Here is a 27,260-nt window from a genome sequence, read left to right as displayed (position 1 = left end):
GGACTAAACTTCATGTTATTTTCCTAAATTTTGCCCCATCTCATTCATTCAGGATTAAGTTTAGGTTTAATTTGATTACGACAAAGCACACGAGAGCTATCTGCCCAGGCAGACGGATGCCTTCGTGGAAGTCTTTTCAAGAGAAACTGACTGGTATACATATTACCCATGGAAAAACCCCCAAAACACCCATGCAACCAGCTCAGTCGCTGGCATTAGAGCCCCGGACCGAACTACCAGTGTATAGCGACTTTACCGCTTTTATTCATTTATATCCTTCACTAAAACACAGATTGCCCATTGCACAAGATGGATGTCATTGCCAGATTAAGTCACTGCAACGAAAGTAATTACTTATCACTGATCATTAGAAAAGCGTATATTAAAAATTTTGAATTTTTTGCGCATTAAGGACATTCAGTTTTTTTTTATCAAGTTTATCAGTTTCAACTATCAAGGATTCGGAGAATGACATAGAGATTCTATAGGGATAGGGCAGCCAGCCGAGGAGCCCGTTAAATTTAACTTCATATAGTTTAAGCACGGTCATTAATGAATAGTTTTTCTTAAAAATTAATCTTCATTTTTTTTAATCTTCGAAGTAATCGTAAAGCTAGTCGAATTAACGCTTTATTCTAAATACCCCATCAGGTCACATGAAAAAGGGAAATTAATTGAATTTAAATAAGAAAATTCTTCAATCAAATTCAGTTACTCTATTTCATTACTCATAAAATGTATTTATATGAAAGTATAACAATAGAAAACAATTATATTACATAGTAACAAGCAAAAGATGGAAGAGCAGACGAAAGAGCATTTAAGCAGCAAACTAAATTTCGAAAATACGCACTAAGAAATAAAAAGCAAAATTCTTCCTGTTATGGATTTCATTTTGAATTAATTTTATAAACTTTCGGTATACTATGAAGTAATTTTGTTTTTCATAGCGGAGGTATATTTGAACAGATTTTAATTTTCTCTTTCATTCAGCAATAACTTCTTTTATTTTATTAAATTTTATTTTAATTCGGAACGTGAAGTTTTACTTAACATTACCCAGTCTCTAAAGAATGTACTATAAAAATACATTAGTTCTTCCTCAGATAGCAGACGTAAGGCTGTTTTAACTCATGGGTCCATTCGGCACTTGTCCGGAAGTCCCACGAGCTAAAGGGCCTCAGGACGATTTGCCCAGATGCCGTAATTATTACTATTAAGACGGCAGTATTTATTAAAATGTTATTACGAAAAGTAAGAAAGGGTGTAAATACTGTAATTCGAAATGTAAATTTTAATTAATATTAAAGTGTTTCATAGGAAACTGAGTAACAATCTAAATGGTAAATTAGGAAGCAGAAATTAAAAATACATTAGTTATCTATTCTAATAGCAGATGGCAGCACTTATTAAATTATTGAGAAGAAAAATTACGAAAAGTTCTGAATAGCTGCAACTTCTATTAAGTTTAAAAAAAAAAAAAAAAATGGCGGTGGAAAGAAAAAGTTAAAATTCAGTCTGGAAACTTCAGACCGTAGCTTAAAAACATCTTAAAAAATCTTCTCTAGGTACCATTGTTTTCTTAAAAATGGATTTACATTAAACAAATGGATTTACATTGAAAAAGTTTTGAAGTATACAAAGTTAAAATAAATAAATTAAAAAATACTGAAAGCTTTCATATTTTTATGTTACGCCGAAATGGGAGTTCTTTTTCGTTCACAGACACATACACGTTCCTACAGCATTTGGGCTAACGCCACTTTAGACTAAAAATATTTAAAAACAGCATATCTTTAGAATTTCCGTTAACCAGTCATGCGTGCTGGAGATAAAAATGTTTTCTTCCCGACAGTGTTGCCACTGCTCGCTTTAAAACTGTTAAGTGTTTTAATCAAAAATTCATTAAAGCTTTACAAAATATGAAATAGACAATAAAAAAAATTCCAAATTCGGGCTTCCAGGTGCCCATGTTCGGGTGGAGGACTATGTTATTCGGAATTTGATGATTCTAGGTACCGTTGTTTTTTCACAATGCGAGAAGCCTAAATAGATTATGCGAGAAATACACATGTATGCATTCATGCGGGAAACATACATACATGCGACATCTGTAGATTCTTCATTATTTAGTTTCTTTAAATATAGTACAGAGCGATAATATTTGGTGGCAATAATTTGAAAAATAATACAGCCGCTTATAGTGATTCAATGGAAAATGCCATTTCGAGACTAATAGCCCTTCTGGGCTAATAATCATACCTATATTTTACCTCTCTTCTTAAATAAAAATAATAGGTAATTCTGTTGAAAAATCTTAAGGAAAGAAAGGAAAAAAAAAGAAAAGAAAGAATTTACCATTAAAATTTTCAAAAACGCTTTGAAACATACAAAGTTAAAATAAATAAATATAATCATACCTATATTTTACCTCTCTTCTCAAATAAAAATAATAGGTAATAGGTAATAATAATGTTGAAAAGTAGTATCAATACTAGAAAACTAAAAAACTAAATCCTTTCAATGAATAACATTAAAACTCAATTCATAAGTAATTTCAATATTTAAAACATGTATAAATAAACCTGAATTATAATGTTTATTCGTTTTCAAAATCTGATATAATTTTACAATTTAAACTCTGCGTTAATCACGGTTAAATATTTCTACTTAAATCATTCCAAGTCTGTTGAAATCCACTGAAATAATTTCAGGTATTACATACAGTTCCACTAATTGGCAAACTTTTCGATATACAGATCTTGCTTTTAAGCCAACTATTTAATTAAAAAATTCAAACTAAGAATGATACGCTTTTTGACTGAGGGTTTCTAACTCAGATTTCACATGTTATCCCCCCTTTTTTCAATTGGATAAAGCAGACAGTGTTCTTTGTTAGTATCGATTTATAAAAATTCAACCCTTTAAAAATCGATTACTACGTAATTCCGTCAGTTTGAAATAATCCACTATTCCCTAGATAAAGGAAATTCAATTCTTGGTAATCCCAGTGTCAAAATACGCAATCCATATTATATGTGTCAATGTATAGAAGAATGATAATGTAAATCGATTAAAATTTCTTCACTTACTAAAATTTCTTGATGGATGCTGGTGCCTTCTTTTAATGCGATGATGATGGATTCTTTAGAAGCCAAATCTTCAAGAGAAGTAACTTTCCAGTCAGCTTCTGGGAAGGTGAGGAAAGCTATAAGATTTCCGCTGTATGTTGCCATGACAACCATGACGAAAAGCCACCAAAAGCATACCACGGTCCGAGCACTAAGAGTATTCGGCAAATGGATACCACCTATAGAAGGATATATTTATCATTAATTATCTGAAAAATATAAATTCGGTAAAAAACTTAGATTACTTCTGAGAAGAAGCTTAGATAATTTTTTTGGCGGGTACCAGAGCCGGTGCAACCGTTGCTATCGCCCCGTGCTGGAGAAATAAGAAGCTGCAAAACTTTTAGAATTTAAAGAAGGTACTGGATAGTAAAAGTTAGGGGGAACAAAAGTTTTAGAATTTAGTTAGGTGCCGGTGATAAATTTTTACATAACAGAGGTATTAAAGTACATCTAGGTAAAAGTATTCAGTAATTATTGAAGCTACAGTTAAATTCAAAAAGAATTAAACTATTTTGACATGCATTAATGTAACTGGCAGAAGAATCAATAAGGTATGTAAGGGCAAAAGAAAAATCAAAGTTTTATTTAAATCGCAAAGATTTACAAGATAAGATTTACAAGATTTGAGATGATAACAGAATTCTTGAAAAAACGCTCTGCAGCAAGTTCATACTTTGAAGGCTGTCTGAATAAGATGCATTGGAGACCAAATAACACGTAAACAGTGTCTTTAACGTACTCCCATGCGGCAAAAAAATGCAGGTTCTAAAGTCAATCAGTCTTTTGCTAAGATCAATGACTTTAGAATTAGCAACTGGCCAACAAGATTACCTAATATTATTGCCTGAGATTATGTTTCACAAGATTATGTCACGTAGAGGCACAAATTATGTATGATATGCTTCTTTCTCCATTTAGAGCTTCCAGTCTTTAAGAAAACGAAAGCATACCATATAACTTTTTAGACATAACTTTTTCCTGATGCAAACTTCGATAAAACCGCGCGCGTCATTTAACCAAGGGAATTTAAAAAACGAAGGAATACGATATTTAGATAATCATAGAAACCATCGACATTATTTGTAGAAAGTGTCATGAGGTGGCTGAAATTTCTCCCGTTTTATATCTACATACGTCAAGCATACACAATTTCTGCTGTATACACAATATACAGCAGAACACGTTTAATAAATTTTAAAGGGACCCAAATAAAAAAAACTTCGAAATGCGAACATTTTTTTTTTTTTCAAAATTTATATTTTTACTGATTTTCTTGAAATTAAATCTCTTTATTTTTAATTTAAATTTCAGTAACACATAACTATTATTTCAAAACTTATTTCTTTCAATTTCTTCTTTAATTTTTAACTAAATTATTTCAGATCTTAGTTTTTTAAATTTTATTTAAATATGCAGTCAAAAACTCGCGTCTTTTATACATTTTTTTAATCTTTCATTACTGAATTTTTTTATAAAATTTTCATTATTTTTTAATTAATTAAAAACATTCAACAATTAATTTTTAAAAAGTATGCAATGTCTCAGAAAGAGACGATATTATGTTAAAAGAGATAGAAAAGTGAATTAGTGGTTTTTTTTCCTTATATGCGTTTATTTTGTTTTGTAAAAAAAATGAATGAAATTGGACCGAAACGTAGAGGCTTTTCTAGCGACTTTAAATGGCCAGAGATTCTTCTAATAATTCTTATAGCAGCATGTGGTATGTGGCCAAAAGAATCATTGACAGCAACAGAAAAATATCCATCATTGATACAAAAATGAGGTCTAATGGCTTTAGTTTCTACTTCATACTGCGGAAATAAATGCATTTCAGTAAGAATTTCAAAATAAATAAATGAATAAAATGAAATAAAATGAAGAAAGAAAAAGACTACATTTTTTGAAACAAGAAAAGTTTTTTGAAAGAATAATGATATCTTATTAAGTGGTAAAATGTTTCAAGATGACATGTTTTATGCGAGAAAACATCATCGAAAAAGGAAATTTTTTAGGACTCTGTGAAATAAGCTTCTTAAGAGTAGAAATTAATTAAATGAGTTTTGATCTATTTTAAAGGTTTCATGCACTACTATATTTTTTAGAAACCCATCTACCTGGCCAATAAGGGATTAAAGGAAGGAAAGTTTAAAGGTTTCTCACACTTCCTAATTTTAACTGTCATTTGAAAACTGTTAAATCCGGCGCAATTGAAAAGCCTTTATGGTATAACAAACCACATAGAACATTTTGGTTTCAGTGTCATTCTGTATAATTCTGTGCTGAAAAAATAAAATCCAATTTTCTGGAAATCTTACACTTTATATGCATCCAATACATTGTATGTAATGACAGAGGGATTGCAGGTAGATCCAAAATCTCCACCCACACATATCCTTCTAAAGTAAAAAAAGAAAAAATTAATAGCTGTTTTTTCAATACGGTCTCCCTGTACCACGATACACTTTTTGCATCGGTAAATGAACCATTCTCTTGCTCTGAAGAAGTAATCTGAAGATTGTCTTCAAAATGTTCCATAACTGCTCCTTTCATGCCATCGTCGTTATTAAATTTCTTTCCACTGAGCGCCGGCCGAGATAACCACTGACCTGACTTTGTTGTAAAAGTCTTACAGTGTTAATAGTCATACTGGCAGAAGGGAATATTTCTTCCGTATAAAAATATAAATATAAATATTACATGGGCATACAAGGCTTGTGTATAAGCATAGACATGTTAATTACAAAAATTGTCTTGTACAAGTTACATGTGATAGTTACATAAAATCATGACGGTTATGTGCACATTTAAACATTATCTGAATTCATATTTACAATACTTTTACTGAGATAATCAAATTAAACTTGTAATTCATTTACACATTGACTGGATTTTCAATGTCATTTTAAACTGCTTTACAATACTATTTTTCTCAAGTACGTACAAACTGGATAGTAATATGCTTACATTACAATAGTTTTACTTTTACAGTCTTGTTACTATTGTCATTATTTCTTTCCACTGTCAGAAATAGCAGACGAAAACTAAAATAGAGGAAGTGATCAGGCTTTACTCTGCAAGGTTCTAAGAAATTCTCCTCCTCCCTTGAGAATTGTATCTTCGCAGCAGAATTTTAGTAACATATCAAAATTCTACAACAACTGAAAATCAACACTAGAAAAATAGCTCACACCGTAGAATAGTAACAGGACTGTACGAGCAAAACTATTGTAATGTAAGCATATTACTATCCAGTTTTAACTGTCAGATTTTAACATCGGAAACGGATAATAATCATTAGGAGGTAAATCTGCGTTGCACAAGGAATGGGGGTCTAACTCCTTGAGCCTAAACTGCTCTTTTTGAATTTCGTTAACTTGCTGCTGTTTTAAATGCTAAAATAAAGTTGAGATATTCGTTCTGCAGAGACTTTATTCGAGTGAAGATGTTCATATGTCCAAAACAATCGTTTTAGATAAATCCAATCTTGTTGATCTCCCCTCCACTTTTAATCTCCTGTACTGTTCTTTCACTGTTGAAAAGAAGAAAGATAAATCATCGTGCACTTGATCCAAACATTGTTTTGATTCTTTGGCATTAAGGCGTTATGTATTAAGGTATTTAACTACAGAACGATGCTGACTTTTAAACATTTCACAGTAAACCTGTGCATCACTTCATTCAATAAACAGTCAAAAATAACTAAGAGAATTTCGCTATTGAAAATTCCAAATGTATTAATTTAGCTTTGCCGCTATATGTACGCAAGACGAACTTATTTCTGAACATTTTTTTTTTTATTATTATTATTATATATATATATATATATTTTTTTTTTTTTTTTTTTTTTTTTTTTTTTATGTATGAAGCCAGAAATCCAAAGTGTTTGAGTTTCTCTTACCTTGTTGAAGTATAGCTCCATACATATACCAAAGACAATTTGAAAATTTCGAAAGACCGCTTCGCATTTCTTTTTTACCGCTGCCTACAAAGATTGAACTTTTTCTGTGTATAAAGCAGAGAATGCAGGCCATAATGGGAACGGTTGTTAAGATCAGCAACCATACCTGAAACGGTAATAAATAACATTTCACGCCACACAGTTAATAAATAAGGTAATCGAAAATCTTAATCGAAACACTAACCTTCTAGACTGGCAGATTAATTTCCGTCCTCTCGCATTTATTTGTATTTTGGTTAGACGTTATAAAAACTAAAATCTTTTTTAAAGAAACTTAACTGTCATCCTTACTGCCTGATAATGCAACAGTATTTTAAGTATTTACAACAACAAAAAAATTGCAACAGGAAAGGAAAAAAAAAAAAAAAAACCCTCTGAAAGTGCCAACAGTCTTTAACTAAGATTCTTGCTCGTTATATAAACTCCTTTCGCGTTTTTTTTTTCGGGGGGGGGGCGAGAAGTCGGACACCGCAAAAGTGCAGGAAAGTTTTAAAATAAGAAAGAAAATAAGAAATAAGGGGAAAACCCCTTAAAAAATAAGGGGTTTAAAATAAGAAAATAAGGGGTAACCTCACAGATAATAACATCTTTGATGAGATATGAAACTCAGATTATTACAGATAATAAAACTTTGATGACTTTATTGTGCTTCATATTTTTTTTAGGCATTTCAGAAAGTGGCCGGATTTCAATGTTTTGATAAATGTTATCAGCTTGTTGCTAAGTTCAAGAAATTTCCAAGCTTTCGGAGTTCAAGCAAAGGTATATCAGAGCTTTTAACATTAGCTAACATATTTATAAAAATACAAAAATTAATTATACATATTAATCTAAAACAAGCATGCGCAGATATTTATATACATTTACGAAAACATAAAATGCGCACGTACAGATACTGTTTGCAGAAATTTATTGTAGTTTTATGAAGAATAGTTCATTTTACAACTCTTAAAGTATAGCATACTGCAGCTATGTTTTAGCTCCAGATAAAGAAAAAAACTGAGTTTTCCAATTGTTAAAAATTATATAAGTAATACCTGAATAAATAAATAACATCTTCTAACTAATACGCTAAAAAACTAAGTGACTAATACTTAATGTAAATTTATTGCAGTTCGTTGTCATCCCCTTTAATAACTATAACAAGAAAAAGTTGACAGAATATGAAATATGCAACAGCTTTACACTAATTAAAAAATAAAAAACAAAAACAAAAAAAAAAAAATCACTCGCAAGGCAAAGTCTAATATAATCATACGACTCTTCTAACTGAACTAACCCACTCTTTGAATAAATGCAGTTGCATTTATACGGTTCAAAAAAACTTTTGGAAACTTCCAGAAAAATCGCTCCTGGGGCTTCGAAAATGTATTTTCAAGAATATTGCTAAATTGGCAAAAATCACCAAATATCTCGATCTTTGCAGCAAAATTTGTCACCATGGCCCGTTAAGAGAGTTTGTGATCATATCTCAGGTTCTGTTTGAGGTTTCTTTAAAATTCAAAAGTCAATCGATTTAAATTTGCAAGTACTATAATATAATGCACGAAATAAATACTTACAAACATAGCAAGCGGTCATGAATTTGATTAAACAAAAGCACATAACAAAGATGTTACATAAAATGCTCGAAAGGAATAAATAAATACGAAAAAACAATACATAACTCTAACAGATATTAATAAAAACCAAAAAAATTAAATAAATAAACGGAAATATTTAACTAAGTTTAATAAAATATATATATAAACTACATAAATTTAAAACAACACAAGCAGCGAAAAGTATTTTCTTCGTAATTCTGCCACCCCCCCCCCTCATGAATGCTTGCTGATTCCTTCTCCTGTTTAATCAGTTATGGAAAAGAAATAGAGAGGCTATCTACCTATGATGCCTTCGCGGAATATTCGCCTTTGCATAAGACTTACATGCTTGGAGAAAGGTCTGAGGAAAATTAACGTTCTAGGTGGTTCTCTGGGTCTCTGGACTAAAATGGAGCTGCTGGTCGTCATCACAGGTTCTGAGAATTCCAAAACACTATCTCGCCCACGAGTGATTCCCAGAAAAGGCACCAGATCTGCAGTCTGAAAATTAAAAATTAAAATTTCAGTTTATACATGAGAAGATTCCTCACTAAGACAATAAAGATTTGCAGTTTTTGCTTCTAATTTTCTGGATAAATGTACCGCTCAAAAAATTTTAAACAGCCTCAGAACAGTAAACCTATGTTTCTTATTTAAATTTGGGACAATTATTTTTAAATTTTGCTGACATTTAAGCTAAGTTAAACACTCGCCTATCTTTGCTTTGGTGCACATCACACATATTTTCTAACATCACATGATTATGCAAATTAAACGCACGCCATGGACAGTTTAAAAGCGAGATAACTTAACTGCAACTGTGTGTAACACCTTCAACCAATCCTACTGTAGTGAACGTCTAGGCTCTACCTCGAAGAACATTAATTCCAGTTTGTATTGATCGGAGGCCATTATATTTCCGTTTTCTATGCTACTTAAAAAATGGTTTTAGGGAATATTCAGGAAAGTACGAGAATTTTATCTAAGTGTTTTAACTTTTCAACTTCTCGCGAACATGACATAAAATTCGACCAAGCAAGCATGAAATGACATCGAATCGACGATTTCGCTATGTCAGCTGAATTTACCTTCTTTGATCAGCTACGGCTTAGAGCTTAGACTAGTGATTGAGAATCTTTTGAGCTCGGCGTGTCAAAAATCGAAAAACCCCTAGTACCATCCGTCTGCCAGGAACGCACTCAAACGCATCCCAGGCAAAACCGTATCATTCGTGGAGAGAAGAAAATCATGACATTTGAAAAACATGGCAACGTTTTTCGTCCGCTTCTTACCTCCAAACTTCATCTGGAACTAGATATTTCTAAATTTTTGTCGGAAATATTACCGTACCCCTACTGCTTATTTAATAAGCTTATAGAGTCTTGGTCTTTTAGATAGCATAAACTAACGAGTTCTAAAAAGATTTTATGAGAAATTTTCCTTAACACAACAGAAAAGTCAGAAGAAGGGTGTAGAAAACCCTTTATTCAATCACATATATTTGAACAGATAGCCCTACTTGATCTTACATAAAGTCAACACTTCTGGCTTAACTCAGACAGGTAATGTTGAGCTCAAAACGTAACTGAACTAGCCTAACGGCTCACAGGATAATTTATAGCCCAAGAAGGCTCTGATTCGTAGAACCCGGTACAAACAGGCTTAATGGCTAGAAGCACTCAACGCCACAGAATCAAATCGCTAGTAAGTTAAAGTAACAACGTGGTCATCAATGAAGTATAACACGCTCCAAAATCACCTTCCGAAACCTTTGCTTAAACAGCACTTCTTTCGTCCTCAATTTGAATACACGCGGGCTGCCTCATTAGCATTCTGGCAGGAAAGCGTGGATGGTAACTTAAGTGAAAGGAATAAAAAATAAACTGTTAGTCAAACTAAATAAATCTCTGCTGAAAACCAGAAGCTGAAAACCAGAAAACATCTCTTCACTTAAACATCCGTAATATGGTTTTAATTTTACATTCTGCTACGTTTCCAGGCACAATAGAAAGTTTTCCAAAAAAAAATTAAAACGTTCTTTTGACACTGATTTTAACACATAAGTTTAGATTATCTATAAATGTTCCTTTTTAACAGTAAACAAGAAACTATGCTATCAAAGCTAGCACTAAAAAGAACGCCCGCATACTTCTTGATAGTTACAAGACTAATGGTCAAAAAACGATGGGCGGGAAAAGATAACTCATCTTTCAGGGATGTCTGACGAGTGCGTCTTGGATTTCTCCATTCACAAACGTCAGGAGTAAGCGTTGCACATGTTTGCCAATAATGAGACTATTGCAAGAGACGCAAGTTCGTCATCACTGGCTTAGACTCTGCTCCACAAGTCTGGACGAAGCTAATGGCTCGTGTGCTTATAACTATGAACAATTATGTTAGCTAAACCTCCTTGTAAATGCTCTCTTAGGCTACTATCTTATATCCTTTGTTTCGGAAGAACAACTCTTTGGAACACTTTTTCTGCTTCGTCACAACAGTCAGTCATCATAGATCGCTTTGGGGTTAACGCAAGGAAAACTGGTTCCTCATTACAAACAAGCAGATAGCATTCGAAAATGATAGCTGATTGGTTGAAAACGAACAACTTGCAATTTTTTTGGTTAGGAAGGGAAAAAATCGCGCGTCTTTCTTTCAATAGTAAACCAGGGGATAAAAATTGTCCGAAACAGTTGTTCGTGTGAAACAAATGCCTGTGTGATACGGGCACTGATCTTTTTTTGAAAAAGTGCTTAGTTAATAGGATACAACCAGGTACGATATTTATGAAGTACTTCGTGTAAACTACAAAAATTGCAACTTGCCTCAGTTTTGTTAATGTATCATCGGAGGGTTATCGACTATTTTGTGTTATATGTTTTAGCTTTAGTTGTAACCTAAAAGAAGTCACTAAATTAAATATTATTCAATTTTAAGCCATCTAACTACGAAATAAGTTGTGCACGGCGATAATTAGCCAACGTCAAATATTAACAAATGTAATATCAGTGTGAAGCGTGTTAGGTAAGCATACTTGTAGGAACAGTTGAACAGCGGAGTTATAAATTAAATTAGGGAGCACTTTCAAACTGTGTAAAAGAATATTTAACTATTTTGACTTCGCACGTTTAAAACAAAAATTCCTCAAGTGAAATATTTTTTTGTGGTGTATTCTTGAAAAATGTGTTAAGTTGCAGCAAGTTGACATTCTTCGTTCATAGAAAGGATGCTAGTACCACCGATATCACTTTCTTCAAAATTCAGTCGAGAAAAGATATAGGATAAGATTATTGTTTTCTATTTTTATTGCTATACAAAACGTGCATCTCTAAATGTTATGCATCTAAAAGACGTAAGCTAGCGATGAAAGAAATAAAGAAGAAAATTTATATTAAAAATATTATTTGTTTTAGGTTTGCAAGTATGCAAAATCGTCTAATTACGAAAAGAAACTTAATGATTTCATTTATCAATTAAAATTTCACTTAATATATATCTAGAAATAAATGGAGCAATTATCAAGATAAGAAAAAAATATCACCTTAAATACTCAAAATGCTGCACTCAATTAAATATTAAGGGAGGCATTAAAATGGAAACGAATTTAAGTAAAAATGAAAAGATATTGATAGATAAATTTACAACTGAACTTGAACTATTCAATTCTTAAAATCTCTCACTGATCTTTTTTTAAATAAAGCATTGAAAGAAATAGATTTTTGGGGAAAATGAGGTAATAGAATTAACAAATAATTTCTTACATCTAAGACCACAAATATGAATCTAAATGACAATTTGCACGAATTAACTCAGGAAGAATTTGCTAAGAGCTAAGAAGTTCATTAGTAAATCTATAACTTGTGATTTACTAAAAAATAACTGTTACGTAGAATTTTTTAAGTTAAAGCTAAATATTTTGGGCTCAAATAGATTCGGATTCGCTTATTTTTAAAATACCGAGGGTTCAAAGTACTAACGACAGCTCAGAAAGAGATAAAAAAAAGAGAATGCTTACAGTTTTCCACGGTTTAATTTATTTGGGTAGTTTCTATAGAACTTTCTATAGAAACATACATAAAGAACCATAAATTTCTTTATGGTTCTTTATGTATGTTTTTCTAGAGAATAAACGAAAGCCAAAATTTCAATACAAATGATATCGAAATTTATTTCCTATTGAAGAAGTGTATTTTAAAAAAGAGTATCGATCTTAGCATCGTATAGTTCTAGCAATCAATCATTTTTTTTTCTTTTGTTCAGTAAACGCTTTTTCTTACTTAAAACAGGTAATTTATGCTCTCCATTCAGTATGAAAAAAGAGGGAAGAGAAGGAATATTTACCCTTTGAAAACTCTATTATATTGTTCAACAAGGAACAGAAGGACTTCTTTTTTATCATACTGTGAAAAGGGGGAGCCGTATCAGAACAGGTTTTGTGCTTTCTCCTATCAAACAATAGAGATATATTTTTGCAAAGAAAATTTTTAACATACTAGCAACTCTTTTGAAAAAGAGACCTTAAAATGTTGTACTTTCAAGGATCAAAGATGAGGAATAAAATATATATTATACAAAGTTCTTAAATTGTCGGAAAAAGTTTATATTTTTTTTATAAAAACAGTCATTTATATTATTCATTGTTTGAAATTTAGAATTTTTACATAATACCATCAACGCAAAGTGTTAAGTATAAAATATGAACTTATTAAATGAATTTAAGAAAGAACACCAGATTGTGCTTTAATGAATAATAATTTTGTTTTAGGTAAATCCTTAGATTATCCCGAAGACGATCACTTTTGGAAGTGATTATTGTTCTTGGAAACATAAAAGTCGGTACAACGCATCACCTCTTAAAGGTGATCACCTCCACAAGAGACCAAGTCATCTAGAATTGTGAACGGTCGATTTGCAGAGACTTCAGTCAATTAGCTATTACCATTATTAAACTAAAATAATTAGCTTAAATTAAATTCTATATTTCCATTTTAAATTCTGTGATTCTGTTGTTCATCCATTTTGTATATCATAGTTTTGTGCCCTTTTTTTTTTTTCTGAAGAAATTATATCGTTTTCTTAAGGCATAATTATTATTCTCTTATTTATACCTAATGAAATGGTTAATAACACAGTTCACATCACATTAGGTTCGCAATAAACGTGCAAATCTTTGCTTCATATGACACGTTACCAAAAAATCTAATTTTTAAGAAGTCTTTCTGTTAGCATGAATTTCATACAAGTTTCAAATTCGAATTTACAACTTGTATGAAATATACTTTAAACCATGGTATTTTTTAAATCTCAACAGTTCTTCAATACCTACCCGATTCAAAAGCATTCCTACAGCGCCAGTCCATTCCTCATTCTCCATTAATACTCCCCATTCGTTATCTTCAGGACAAACGACCTCATATCTAAGTAAAAAGAAGAAAAGAAAGAATAAGCAAGCGTTTTGCAAGCGCTGTAAATATATTCAGTGTCATTGAAAACTTTATAAGGTATTTCTCCCGCCTTCTTAGCGTGCCTTCATGGTGTAGTGGTCAGCACACTCGGCGCGTATTCGAGAGGTCCGGTGGCTGGAGTCCCGGTGAGGGCTCTCCTCATTTTTCATCTCTCCTGCTCTCAGAAAATACCTAATGACTCTACAAGGTTTCGGCTGAAATAAGTGATATTTCACATTTTAATATAAAAGTTCACTTTCTTCATAGATGAAGATTTACATGAATTATAAGTCAGAAATATGCTCCAAAAAGACGAAAATTTATGTACATCATTTTCCAGATCATTTTAACAATTTAAAGACAAGCTTCAACATTAATTAAATGTGAATTTTTACGACGTTTGCGTTTCATATTACTTGAATTTCAGTCTCTTTACAAGGTAGTCGAACAGCTTCCCGACAGCTCCCTGTACTTTTCCATCTGTAAATGTGTAAGGCGGATTCTGTAAAATAGAAATTTTGAAGTAAAATTATTAAGAAAAACTTAAATTTAAATAAAGCTAAATAGTGCTGAAATCTGTTTAAATGCAAATATAAGGAAAATATTTATAAAAAATATGACATTGCAATAATTTGTTTAATTAAAAATTTAACTTTTCTGGCTCTAATAACCTTTGTATATGTTCTCCTTCGTATTTTCCCAGATGAGGCGATTTTACAATGCTACATCTAGAAAATAATCTAATCGGATGGCACGTGACAGTGAAATACGTAGGAGGCGATGTCAAAATGACGCTCTGCTTCTTAAAACGTATTCAGACAATGCTTAAATACTACAATAATGTCACTTGCGCTGATACTTGATACAGTAAACTCAAAATTTCTTTTATTTCATTATAATACAGTTTTGCTGTTAATTTAAATCATAACCACATCGATTTCTTTGAATAAAATACCGGCTAAAATATTTTGAGAACTCCACACCAGAAACAGAAGAGAAAATTGAGAGCATAGTAAGGCACAGTAGCATTAAAACTAATTAAAATATGTACTGCTGTCAAGGAGCTCGTTACAAAACTTATTAACTTATCATAGTTTTAAAACACATTTTGGTAGACTTGTGTTTCATGCATTTGGAGCTACATATCAGTAAAGCAAAATTTTATATTACTCTTCTGTTCACAATTGAATTTTCAAATTTTTTTTATTCAAATAGTCTTGAATAAGTTTTATTCCTGTTACAAAAATTTAATAACAGGTAATTGTTATTCTCCGTGAAAAGTTTTCTGATATCATGTTTGAAAAGTTCTCTGATATCATGTTTAGGCTGGCATTAATACTTTTTAAAGCATGAAGAGAAAAAAAAAAGTAATTTAAAGTGGCAATATATATATATATATTTTAAGTTTGAAAGATAACTGAATACGTTTGCCTACATTTGTCTTTTATTAATACACATTTGTGTTGTATCTTCTCTTATTGTAAATAAGTGTGTATTTTTTGCCTTTTTATAGCATCTGAAATTTTTATAGATTTATTTTGTATTTATACGCATAATTACGCTTTTATTTTGCATTTTGTAGAATTCTATGACTTTAACCAAAGATACCTGTAAAGAGAGAGAATTCAGAATATTGCCCATTGAAATCTTAGGCTTCGTGACAACATTCGTTGGCAGTTTCGCGACATTTTATAAAACATCTACAAATTTGGTTAAGTTCTGAGCTTCGTTTGAAGACATGAGATTAAAGAAAAATAAGTTGCCCTTCGATGTCACTATAAAGATCCCCAGGGGGGGGCGACTGGGAGCAATCCCGGCGTTCTGGCTAGGTCAATATTTAGACAGACTCGACGTCTGGGGAAAAATTAATAGTCTTCACAATGACTAGAACCATCGTTCATTCGGTGGTAGGTTCAAGCAAAGCTGCTTCAATACTATACATTCAGCTTTGGGTTCAGGCTCGACCTCCCAGGGATCAACCATATGGTACTGTCTTGTTTGCGCCTTGGTTGTGAAGCCGTTACGTTGTTGATATCGAAGATTGTCCTTGGGGGTTTGGGCTCCCCTTAGTCAATAACATGGAGGTAGGAAGTAAGACCTTTCTTACCTCCATGGTCAACAATTGGGGACAGTCCATGTCGAAGTATGTTCTAAGCTTTTTCCGGTGCATGCCAGCCTTTGCCTTTGTGTTGCATTTCTCAGACATGGTGAAACAAGAATCGTTCCCCTGGGTTGACCGGGGCGTTTTGCCTCCTTGGATGGCCTCAAGCGGTTGGGTCATTTAATAGGTTACGGCGGCCATCGAGCTAGCCAGGTCTGGGTGCCCCTTGCTGTTAGTGCACTGTGTCATTATGAAGAAATTCTAAAAGCGACTGGCTTTGAAACAATTATTTAGACGTTCAGTCTTAATGCTGTTTAGCTCAGAAAAAGAGTTTGCGAGAGAGTCTACAATTTTCAACTGAAATTTCAACGTGAATTTTCCAGTCCTCATAAACTATGTAATCCTACAAATTTTTTAATTAATCTGTGATATTTAATCTCATTAATAGGAATGTTTTTAATGGTACCTATCGCACTACTTGCGCTAAATTCCCCTTTTTCACCCGATTCATATTTAATCCCACTCTTTTAAAACTGCAAGAAAAGTCTCGTTCCTCTTTCCAACAAGCTGTTTACTTAGACTATTAAACATGAACTTGGCTCACCAGTGGCCAAATGAGTAAGACCATTGAGCACCGGTAATTCAAGCTAAATTCGAATCCCAGCATATGGCCTAGCTGAATGGATATTTTCCTTCGCATAACATGAATATAAGAGGATTTCCATTAGAAAATCGTCCATGTAGACGATATTCCCATTAGGCAAATAGTCCTCGAATGCTTTGCATAATTTGTTAAGGTAGTTAAACATGAACCAAGAACCGATAGTAAAATTTAAACACGCAATTTGTAATAATGGTTAGAGATTTTTTAGCTAGAAATCTTCTTATCTTCATCAATATTACTTTAAATTCAATTTTTTTTTTATCGGAAATGAAAAATATTAATAGAGTTTGTAAATAAATCATGCGAGGTTCGCTAGAAGTGAAATTATTTTGTAATAAACAAAATAATTTTGTAATAAACAAAATAATTTCAGTTATTCCCTAACAAATAATTCTCTCATAGTGTCATTTTTTACGTTCATTGAAGAAGCTTTAATTCGGAGAGTACATTTGGTTCTGATGATTTTTGGGGATAGCGATTGGCAACAAGCTTCCTCTTTCAATATTGAAGCAAGCTACCATGTTATTGAAGCAAGCCTTGTAATGTTATATTGAAGCCATGTTATATTGAAGCAAGCCTTGTAAGGAGAGCCAAATAATATTTCGCCAAAAGTCGTCAGACTTTTCTTCCAACTAAAAATTAAGCTGTTAAGCTAAGCAAAATGTATGAATTTATTTAGAATAACAAATACTTTAATTGGACGTGAAATATGCCAGTATAAAACTTTAAATCAGGCAAAAAAGCAACGATTATTATTACTATTTCCCTCGACATAAGGCGCTATGCTTTACTTCGCTTTGCTCTCTCTTATGTTTATATAAAATTGTTGTAGGTCATACCACCTTCGAAAAAAAAAATTTTTTTTTTTTTTTTTTTTTTGCTTCTGTTCAGGATGAAAGGAACCTATGTTTAGTTGCTCTCCAAATTTATAGAGTTTTAATCAAAATATAACGCCACATCTAAAATTGCTTTTTTGCCTAAATTAACGATTAATTGGTTGCTTACATGTTAAACAATGAAAATAAATTATAAACCTTTGAACACTTACGTAGGGCAATGCTATTTTTAAGGTCCTGTTCTCAAAAAGTAATTGCGTTTCAATATTTTTGTTGAGATAACGGAACCTGGGTTTTACGGATGCCTTCCAATCGGCTATGTGACGAAACATTTCTGTCTCTGAATCGACCGGAATATTCCTCAGCAAGGCATACTGCAAATCTCCAGCCAGGACACCGATGTCTTTCATCCGATTCTAAAACAATAAAACGTTATATCCGGTTATTACAGACTTTTCAGTTAGGAAATGAATTACTCTAAAGAGTGCTTTTTTGGGAGTTAAAAATGTGAATATTTTTGCTACTTTATTATTATTGTTGAGTTATTCATTAAAAGCATTTGCTAAAATATCTTTACTAATCTACAAAATTTCAGTCTTACAATAATTCCACAAGAAGGAAAGAGCAACATCTGCGATACAAATTTTAATTTCAAATATTTCATTAAAATTACCTGAAACTTCCAGCATGCATTTAAAATCATCCTTTTATTTTTTACTCAACTAAAACATTCAAGTTTTGTAATAAAAATTATCGATGTATTCAGGTACTTCCTTGGTTGAGAGGTCACCCATTCGATGACATTTGAAATCTGCACAACGCTAGGATGATTAAAGTTACTAATTTTGGCAACTAAGTGCAATAGTCGCATTAACTAGAAACGGACAATCAGCCTTAGAATATCAGAAAAATTCGTAGCAGAACTTTTATACTATACATTGAACTTTGGATAACTTATTCAATTTTTCTTGCCTGTTGTTACGAAAACTTCTATATTTGACATTCCGAAAATTAAGTCTAAAGGTAAATATTTTCGAATATTACTAATGATAATTTTAATTTCAATTGCAGCTTCCCGTTCTTATAATTGTCTTGTTAAGTGTGAATTAGCAAGCAGAGTTTATGAAAGGTCATCCATATATAAACCAAAAATTTTTTGCAAATTATTTGCTACTTAAATTTGAGGATAGGCTTATCTGCGAATTCAAAATAACTTCGAAATAATTCGATCAATGATTAAAACCACTAGTAATTTGAAGTTCATTGAAAGAGCTGTTATAATCTTAATACACGACATCAGATTCCTCCCAATATCAATATCTGACTTCTGAATTTTCTAGCAGGTTTTGGAAACTTCTCTGTGTTTCAGATAAGTATGGGTGAAGAATGTCGTTCTTTGTTTACCTCTTAACATCGTATCACCCGCCTTCTAAATTATATCATCTTCAGTTCTGTCCATAACATTGCTGATGTATTTATTTAAAGATCGCACAATCATTTCTGGTTCATTTTTCGGGAGGATGAGGACTTGGCACTCCCTTCCAACTCCTTTTATAAATCTAACTAAATCAGACGATCAGTAATTCGAATATTTTGCTATACATAGACGAATTTATCGAGATACTTAAGAGATATTTATAGGGATTCAAATATTTGGCTATACATAGATTTCGCTCATATACAGGTTTTCCCTTTTAACTAAATTTTTCCAGTAAATACTTACCTCTCGGCTTCTACATGGATCTGTTATAATGAAAAATATACGACATTTATTTTTTATATACTTGGAGTATGTAAGAAGTAGCCGTACCTTTAAGCTGAAAAATGAAAACTGATGGATTTGTTCCCGACGAAAGGATTGAAATCAATGTGTTTTCCAGCATTACCATTAAGCAAAAGAACTGAAAACCAAAGAGGTCTTGTCTTTTATTTTTAACCTTTCGATGCTGTTTCATTAATACATTTCACAGAAGGCCAATGACAAAGCCTGCATAAAATCACTGAATTAATCGCTGGTAATTGGACAAATTCCAATCTCTGCGGATGGACTGCTGCATGGTGGTTTCCATAATGTTCTTCGTGAGCAAATGAATACGAGACAGTTTCCGTTAAAATTCCTCCGCCAAATCACCCCTCCTCTTAGACAGATAGTATTCGTATGATTTACCATAGTTAAATAATCCAATCCACACGCAGAATGGGGCAGAATTTATACTTGCACAGTATTCGCAGAATTCAACGAGAGAATTTTATTGTTTGCTCCAAGAGCTTATGAGCTTACAGGTTGAAAATGTCTTTTTGAATCTCTGATTTTTCAGCGATGTCAGAGCCTAACATAAATAGTTTTATAAGTTACAAAATACGATAGATGAGCAGTGATCACAGATACCGCAGTACTTGAGCTCGAAAAGTACTTTTAGCTCCATCGTTTGAGGCGTCATATCCCAGCCCTAAAAAGTCAAAGTCGGCCTATGCCTGAACATTGACCTGCACTGCTTTCACCTATCAGCATACATTACTATTATATACTTCAAAAGAGTCTTCTTAACAAACAGTAATTGATTCTTATTATCAAATAAAGATGGCCCGACCAATCATTATTGCAGGATTATAACAATTAATTTTATCAGATGCGATATGCAGCTTTATATCTGTTTACGTTTCTGTCGTTGGGAAAACTACTACATGCAAGTATTTGGGTACCAAAAACCTCACAAATTTTAAATTTAATAATATATATATATATATAGTTATTTTAAGGTTATGAAGGATAAAAAAATAGACACATATTGTCTGCATTTATGAGATACATAATGTTTGCTAAATTTTTGGTGTTTGTAAGCTGTACTGGTTATCTGACGGTATTATTATTATTATTGTAAATCTTCAAAAATTTTATAATACATTCATTCTAAAAATTCCGCATATAAATATATCGAAGTATGGCAAATCACGCGAGGAATATTTGCGTAAGAAGATGAATGTCTTCGTGGAGGCTATTTCAAGGGAAACCGGATCATGATCACGTTACGCAAGCGGAAATAACAAAAACATTCATACAACTATCCCCATTCACCCAAGATCTTAGACAAGGCGAACTACCAGTGTTCAGCATCCTTTTTACCACGCGGTCTTAGGTGGGCGCTCGCATATAGTAAATGGACCCTAGAAATTCAAACCCGAGTATTTCAAATGTCAGTTGTATGTGCAGTGTCCTTGAAAATTCTTACACAGGCTTTTTCTGCAACTATTGGTTACAGATATACATTTCAATTACAAAAATTTTTTAAATGACGTAAATATTCATCTTCTGGTATTTTAAATTCTTAAAAATTACGAAATCTAGCTATTTATACGAAGACCCGGTCTATGCAGTTATATTTATTAAATGTTTCTTCAGATTAAGAAATAAAAACCTGGAAGTTTTACTTTCATATGAGAATGTTTAATTTTACGTTTGAGACTTTCATGGATTTTTCATTTTTAGAAAACCAAACTTTTTGTTTTCTTTTACGGGCTAGTTAAAAAATAAATTAGGATAATTTGAGCTTGATTTTTCTGCCATTTAACAGAATTCAGTGAAATTGTTATGTGATTTACTAGTACGAAATATTCTTCAATTTATAACTTGACAACGGGCATGCCGAAGGCATTTTACTTCTAGTAATTTATGTTTCAAAAAGCTAAAAAATACATTAATGATATTCACATGCAGTTTTATTGCTTTGCTTTTTCGTTCACTCATTTTTCATTAAAATAATTACATTTCTCTTTCAGAAATCCAGTCATATTTCGAATAATACAAAGAATTATTACGCGTTTTAAAACGAAAGATTTTTCCTTACCAATACGAGAGACTTAAAAGATATCTCATCAGGAGATTCAGATGTATTGAAGTACGAGCATTTCTTCTGTAAATTCTGTTCCTGGAAGTTCCACAACGTCTTTGACGATTCAACTACGCTCCACACGACAGCAGAAGCAAATAGATCTTCTCTATCTATACGAGTCTAGAAAATTCTAAATCATGCAAATGAACTTTAGGGCTCATTTGCATGATTTATTTAAATTAAATATGCTACAAATATTTAAAAGTAATTTATTGATTGATTAATTTCTAGATCTTATTCATATATGTGTTACCGGCAAAGTTTGAAATCCGGCATTGTATAGAATGCCTAGGCATTGCATATAACGCCTAAAACTAGCCAGCAATGTATGAATCGATTCACATTTCAGGCATTTCCTGGGCATTCCATAGAATGCCAAATGAGAAACCGGCAAAGTATGAAATACATCTCCAATTCTTTTCGAATATCACGTGGCAAGGCACGTGACTTAACGCGCGCTTCAGGCTCAGAATTTGTCAATTACACTTTGTGGTTTGTTCGGAAGTGTCAAAATGCGCAATTTTACTGAAATTTGTTCAACAAAAAAATTACAGTTCATGATATTGAACTGTACACCCAACTATATGAACCTTGCCAGAAAAAACAGAAATGTGTTCAAAAAGGTATTGTTGTGAAACCTATGATTTTTTCCGAATGTAAATCCCGTTGTCGGGTAGATTTTATTGATTTTCAGTGTTAGTCAGATAGAAAATACAAATTTATTATGGTGTACCAAGATCATCTTACAAAATTTGTGACTCTCAAATCTCTAACGTCAAAAAGAGCTGAAAAAGTAGCCTACAACCTCGCAGACATATTATCGTTGCTTTCAGCGCCATCTATATTACAGTCTAACAATGGTAATGAATTTGCCATTAATGTGGTGACCAGCTTAAAGGAGTTTTGGCCAGCACCGAAGATCGTCCATGGAAAGCCTCGCCTTTCACTAAGCCAGAGTGTCGAGATAGCTAATCAAGATATCGACAATATGCTCTGTATTTGGATGCAGGACAATAAATCTGACCACTGGAAAGAAGGACTGCGTTTTGCTCAATTTATGGAAAACAGAGCGTATCATTCTGGGACCAAAAGACACCACATGAAACTATTTTTGGCTCCAAAGCTAATATATTTTTGCCATATTTCACACATTTCCCCAGAATGCCAAATGAGAAACCTCCAAAGTATGAAATACATCTGAAATTCGTATATAGGTACAGAGAAACAGCTAGAAAAGTAATAGAAAGCGTCCAAACGATGGAAAAAGGTGAAACTAATCAGATTATACACGAAAAAGAGCCTATTTCAAACAACATAGATGAGATTATAGTCGATAGTGGATTAAACCAACATGATGAAGACATGCTTACCGCAGAGATTTCCTTTTCTTGTACCTGTTGTGTGTGTTTAAACGAGATGAGTGATTCACTTGCATGCAAAAAGTTTCGTCAGGAATTCATACCTTCTGTGGCCATGCTAGTAAAGATGATGAAATGGATGTTTTGTGCACCCTTTGTTTGAAAATTAAAAATGCTATTGAAAGCAAAATAAATTCTAAAATCAATCTGTGAATACAAACCAAAAAATTTAAAATGCATTCGGAAAACAAAAACTTTCCCTTGGATTTGGGAACTACTGTGCAAGTTAACTATCCCTGACGTCGACAAGAGGCGATGTGATTCGCGAAATATATTGGCAGTTATAAATAAAAACATGAGTGTGACAGAGGATGGTTTCTACCGACTCGGAACTTCTGAAGGAATTTTAAAACAAGTATATGAGAGATCACAATTCACTTTATGTCCTATGAACTTGCTTAGAACTGAAGATAAACCTGAACACGAAAGTGGAAGCGACCAAGAATTTGTCAAAAGTATGTGTAAAACAAAGTGCCAAAATATGAAATGTCTTTGCGTGAAAAATGTAATGAAATGTAATTCAAAATGTCATTCAAGCCTACCATATTGCAACAAGTAGGTTAATTTTAATTTATTAATTTTTATACGAAAACTTTGTTTCCCTTAATAAGAAGGGCATAAATTTTGTTTTGTACAACTTCCACTTTTCTTTACGTATTTTGAATAATTTGTTTAATGGCACTCTCATCATATTTTCAGAATAACATTTGTATTTTTGAGGAATTCACATCATTTATATAATAGCCTTATCAAAACCGTTTTTCATACTTTTAATAAATAGCATTTGTCATTCTATAGAATGCCTAGGTATCATATGCAGTGCCTAGGGAAAGTATGTAATAATTCTCATATTTCAAATTTTGCCTGAAAACGACCGGCATTATATACAATGCCTAGACATTCTGTAGAATGCCCAGCGTTTAATTACTTTGCCGGTAACATATAGATTAAGTTTAGAGATTGATACTAGGGTTAAGAAGTATACAGAGTGTTTGTAATGCAGAAATTTCGAACAGGAACTGTTGGCGTTTGGAGAAATTCTGAGTGAATATTGTAGAAACTTTTTAATGTAAATTTCAGTCCGCGACTGAAAAGGTAAAACGTGAGAATATCGAGCCATTTGAAGAAGCTTTGAGTTGATGAAACAAAGAACAGGCCGAAGAACTAAGTGGTGAAATAGTTAATATTAAGGTCTGGAAGTTGAAGGCTCACTGTTACTGTTCTGTGATCTAGTCTATCAGATTATTTTATAGACTACGAGCTCATATTTCATAATTATTGCATTTCGAGCTCTCTAAATATTCTTCAAATTGTTAACAGCGTTAAGATCCATTTTGTATATATACAGGGTCTTTAAGAATGAATGCTGGGATTTCATGAGGTCTCTATAAAGTATGCGCTATGTAAAACAGATTGAAAATGTTTGTATTTAACTCAGTCAGTCAAAAATATCACGAACAAAATTAATCAATATGTGCACCACTAGCAGCACGAAGGGGTCAGAAGAATATTTAGTTTCGAATGCTAGGGAGTCTGAAATGCTGTAGTTGGTAGTGTGATTTTCCCTTGAAGTGATCATGATTGCCAATTCTTTCACTTTTTTTTTTCGGGGGGGGGGGAAGACAAAACTCCAGATAAAGAAGCCGAGAAGAATAAGAACAAGATTTTTTGTGGGTCACGGAATAAGTCCATTTCTGCTAATCTAATGTTCTGGAAATTGATGATACAGTTCGTCTCACACGTGTTTCTCAAAGTGGAGCGGTTTTTCATCTTACTAAAAGAACATTCACAATTCACTACCTTCTACTTCCATTAGCTCGATTTGAGGGAACTAAAGGATATGCAGCATACGCATGTACACACAGAAACTGATATAGTTTTAACAAACACAAAAAAGTAAAAATATTATTTTCATTAGGCCGTACTAGGCACTAACCTTAAGCAAATCTTGAATGTTTCTAGATGTCACGTATGGATTTTTAGAGCCCCAGATTCGACAATTGTAGTAATTTACTCAACCGTTTACATGTAAAATGGCCTCATCTGCAATAAGATCAGGCTCATATACAATAATCTTCTTGAATCACCGAATCAAATAAAAGCACCTTCTGCCTATTTCACATATGCTTATGTAACAGAAACTCTATGGAACCCCAGCATTCTTCCATCCGTATATTCAGGTCCGTATATTCAGGTTTACTTAAAAGGGGTGGCAGGTTTCGATTTTTACCACTGTCTGCTTCATTGCAAACTATTGCGAAAGTTTCATGGGTAGTGGTCAATCAGTTTGGTTCGAAATACGAGGCTTTGCATTAACTGGGTGGTATAATTAGCACGAGACTAATTTAAAATAAAGAGGTATATTTCTATGGTAATTCCTGGCAATAAATTTTTTTAAGTAAAGTTAGTCATTAATCGTAGTCATGTTTGGGGAGGGAATTTATAATTTTAGAACAGTGCTTTAGTATTTTAAGCAAAATGAAAATTATAAGTTAACATTTAGTAAGAAAATTAAAGATGGTCATAAATTATTGGGCACATTTAATGAAGAATACTGAATGATCTAACAGTTAAGTTACAGAATATCAACAGAGACAAGACGTTCGGAGCGCCAGCTAACGGCGCGAACTATCAATTTATAACATCCTGTCCCTCCCCGAACTGCAAGTTCATCAATTAAATCTAACTAATTAATATTATACATACTTATCAATTACAATAATAATTAATTATCAATACTACAATTAATATAAAAAACAACATAATGAAAATACTACAATAATAGATAACAAAACAATAACTAATAATTCTAATAATATTGATAATAATATATAGAATTCTAAATGAAATATGAAAGTTCAAATTGTCTTATTTTCCCAGCATATAGTCTATTCTGAAAGTTCCAATAGATACAAAAGGTGTATTGGTCCTTTCACTATACCAGATTTAAGTTTTACACTGCACGATCGTATCTTACCGTCGCGTCCAGTATACGTTTCCACAATTTTGCCTAAATTCCACATATTTCTAGGCGACTTGTTGTCTCCAACCAAGACTACATCCTTCACCTTAAAGTCTCCTTTGACCTTTGTCGGTGTTATACAATTTGCAGATTTTAAGTTTAGCAAATATTCGCTTTTCCAGTAATGATCTAACAAATTTTTTCGATAGTTGTATGGCTTTATTATATTATTTCTGTCTGCATTAACATTTCCATCATATTTTACCGATGGTAAAGAAATCAAACGTTTCCCTACATTTAGTGTTAAAAATATTATTGTACAACTTACTTTCCACTGCTGGAATTTAGACGAGTTACTCTCTTTGCTGGTGATCAGAACTTCATGCAGAACCAAAGAAAATTGATCACTTATCTTTCTTTTGAGTAATAGCATCATTAAATCGAGATTGTAAGAGACTCGCTGAGGTACTTCAATTTCCGGGTTTGTAGCCTCCCAACCATCATTTACGATCAGATAGGATACTGTGGGATCCAGCCGATTCTGATCGTACATCTGTAGAATGTAAATTTTAATTAGTAATGTTGGAAAAAGCGCTGCCTAATCACGAAATAAAAATCTGGCAATAATAATATCTTTTTTTTTTTTTTTTTTTTTTTTCCTGCAGTATTACAAGTATATTGCAACAGAGATTGTAAAAATTTAATATTCAGTCCATTAAAAGTCGAAATTAGTAAATAAGATTTTAGATATAGTGAATCTTTTTGAAGTAATCACAAATGATTCATATCAATTTCGATTTTCTTTGATGGTGATCGTCTTAGAGAAACTAACAACTGGCGATTTCAGTTATGGATTTACATAACGGACTTTATGTTATTCAAAAATCTTAGAATCTACTCAAAAAAAAAAAGTATTCCTTACGCCGGTATATCAGTTACTTTATATTAACAAAATTAAAAATTCAGCTGTGAAGACGAAACAAAACAAAACAAACAAACAAAACTTAGGAAATTATATTTTTTTAATGTTTTAAAGTACAAGGATTCTGCTTATTTTTGCTAACAGATATTTTGTTTTGAGCCTTTAATGAGTTTTCTTATTTCCTCTCGCGTTCCTTGGCCAGGATGTAAATTAAGTAAAGCGAACGAGAATATTTAAACTGTTGAAGCGAAAACGTTAGACAGCAATCAGTGGCAAAGCATTCGGATTAGCATTTCGGCTATTTCCTCTGTTGAAAAGCGTTCATCTGTCACTCAACCTAAAAAAGAGACT

At 32.4% G+C, this 27,260-nt stretch overlaps 1 protein-coding gene across 1 annotated transcript in view; it reads right to left on the bottom strand.

Moving 5' to 3' along the window:
• Positions 1-27,260, bottom strand: part of LOC118181107 (glutamate receptor ionotropic, delta-1-like) — a 59,181-nt gene that overhangs the window by 8,873 nt on the left and 23,048 nt on the right. The window contains exons 5-12 of the mRNA XM_035350184.2: positions 26,316-26,540; positions 21,563-21,727; positions 17,930-18,133; positions 14,533-14,618; positions 13,999-14,089; positions 9,021-9,176; positions 7,033-7,198; positions 3,093-3,310 (exon numbers count right to left, since the gene is read on the bottom strand). Coding sequence (XP_035206075.1) covers positions 3,093-3,310; positions 7,033-7,198; positions 9,021-9,176; positions 13,999-14,089; positions 14,533-14,618; positions 17,930-18,133; positions 21,563-21,727; positions 26,316-26,540 — 1,311 coding nt within the window. The remainder of the gene's footprint in view (positions 1-3,092; positions 3,311-7,032; positions 7,199-9,020; positions 9,177-13,998; positions 14,090-14,532; positions 14,619-17,929; positions 18,134-21,562; positions 21,728-26,315; positions 26,541-27,260) is intronic.

The sequence above is a fragment of the Stegodyphus dumicola genome, chromosome 2 (assembly GCF_044657685.1).
Source record: "Stegodyphus dumicola isolate Sdum_Otavi_A_Nest chromosome 2, ASM4465768v1".
In the NCBI taxonomy this organism is placed as follows: domain Eukaryota; kingdom Metazoa; phylum Arthropoda; class Arachnida; order Araneae; family Eresidae; genus Stegodyphus; species Stegodyphus dumicola.
This window is presented reverse-complemented; position numbering and strand designations above follow the sequence as displayed.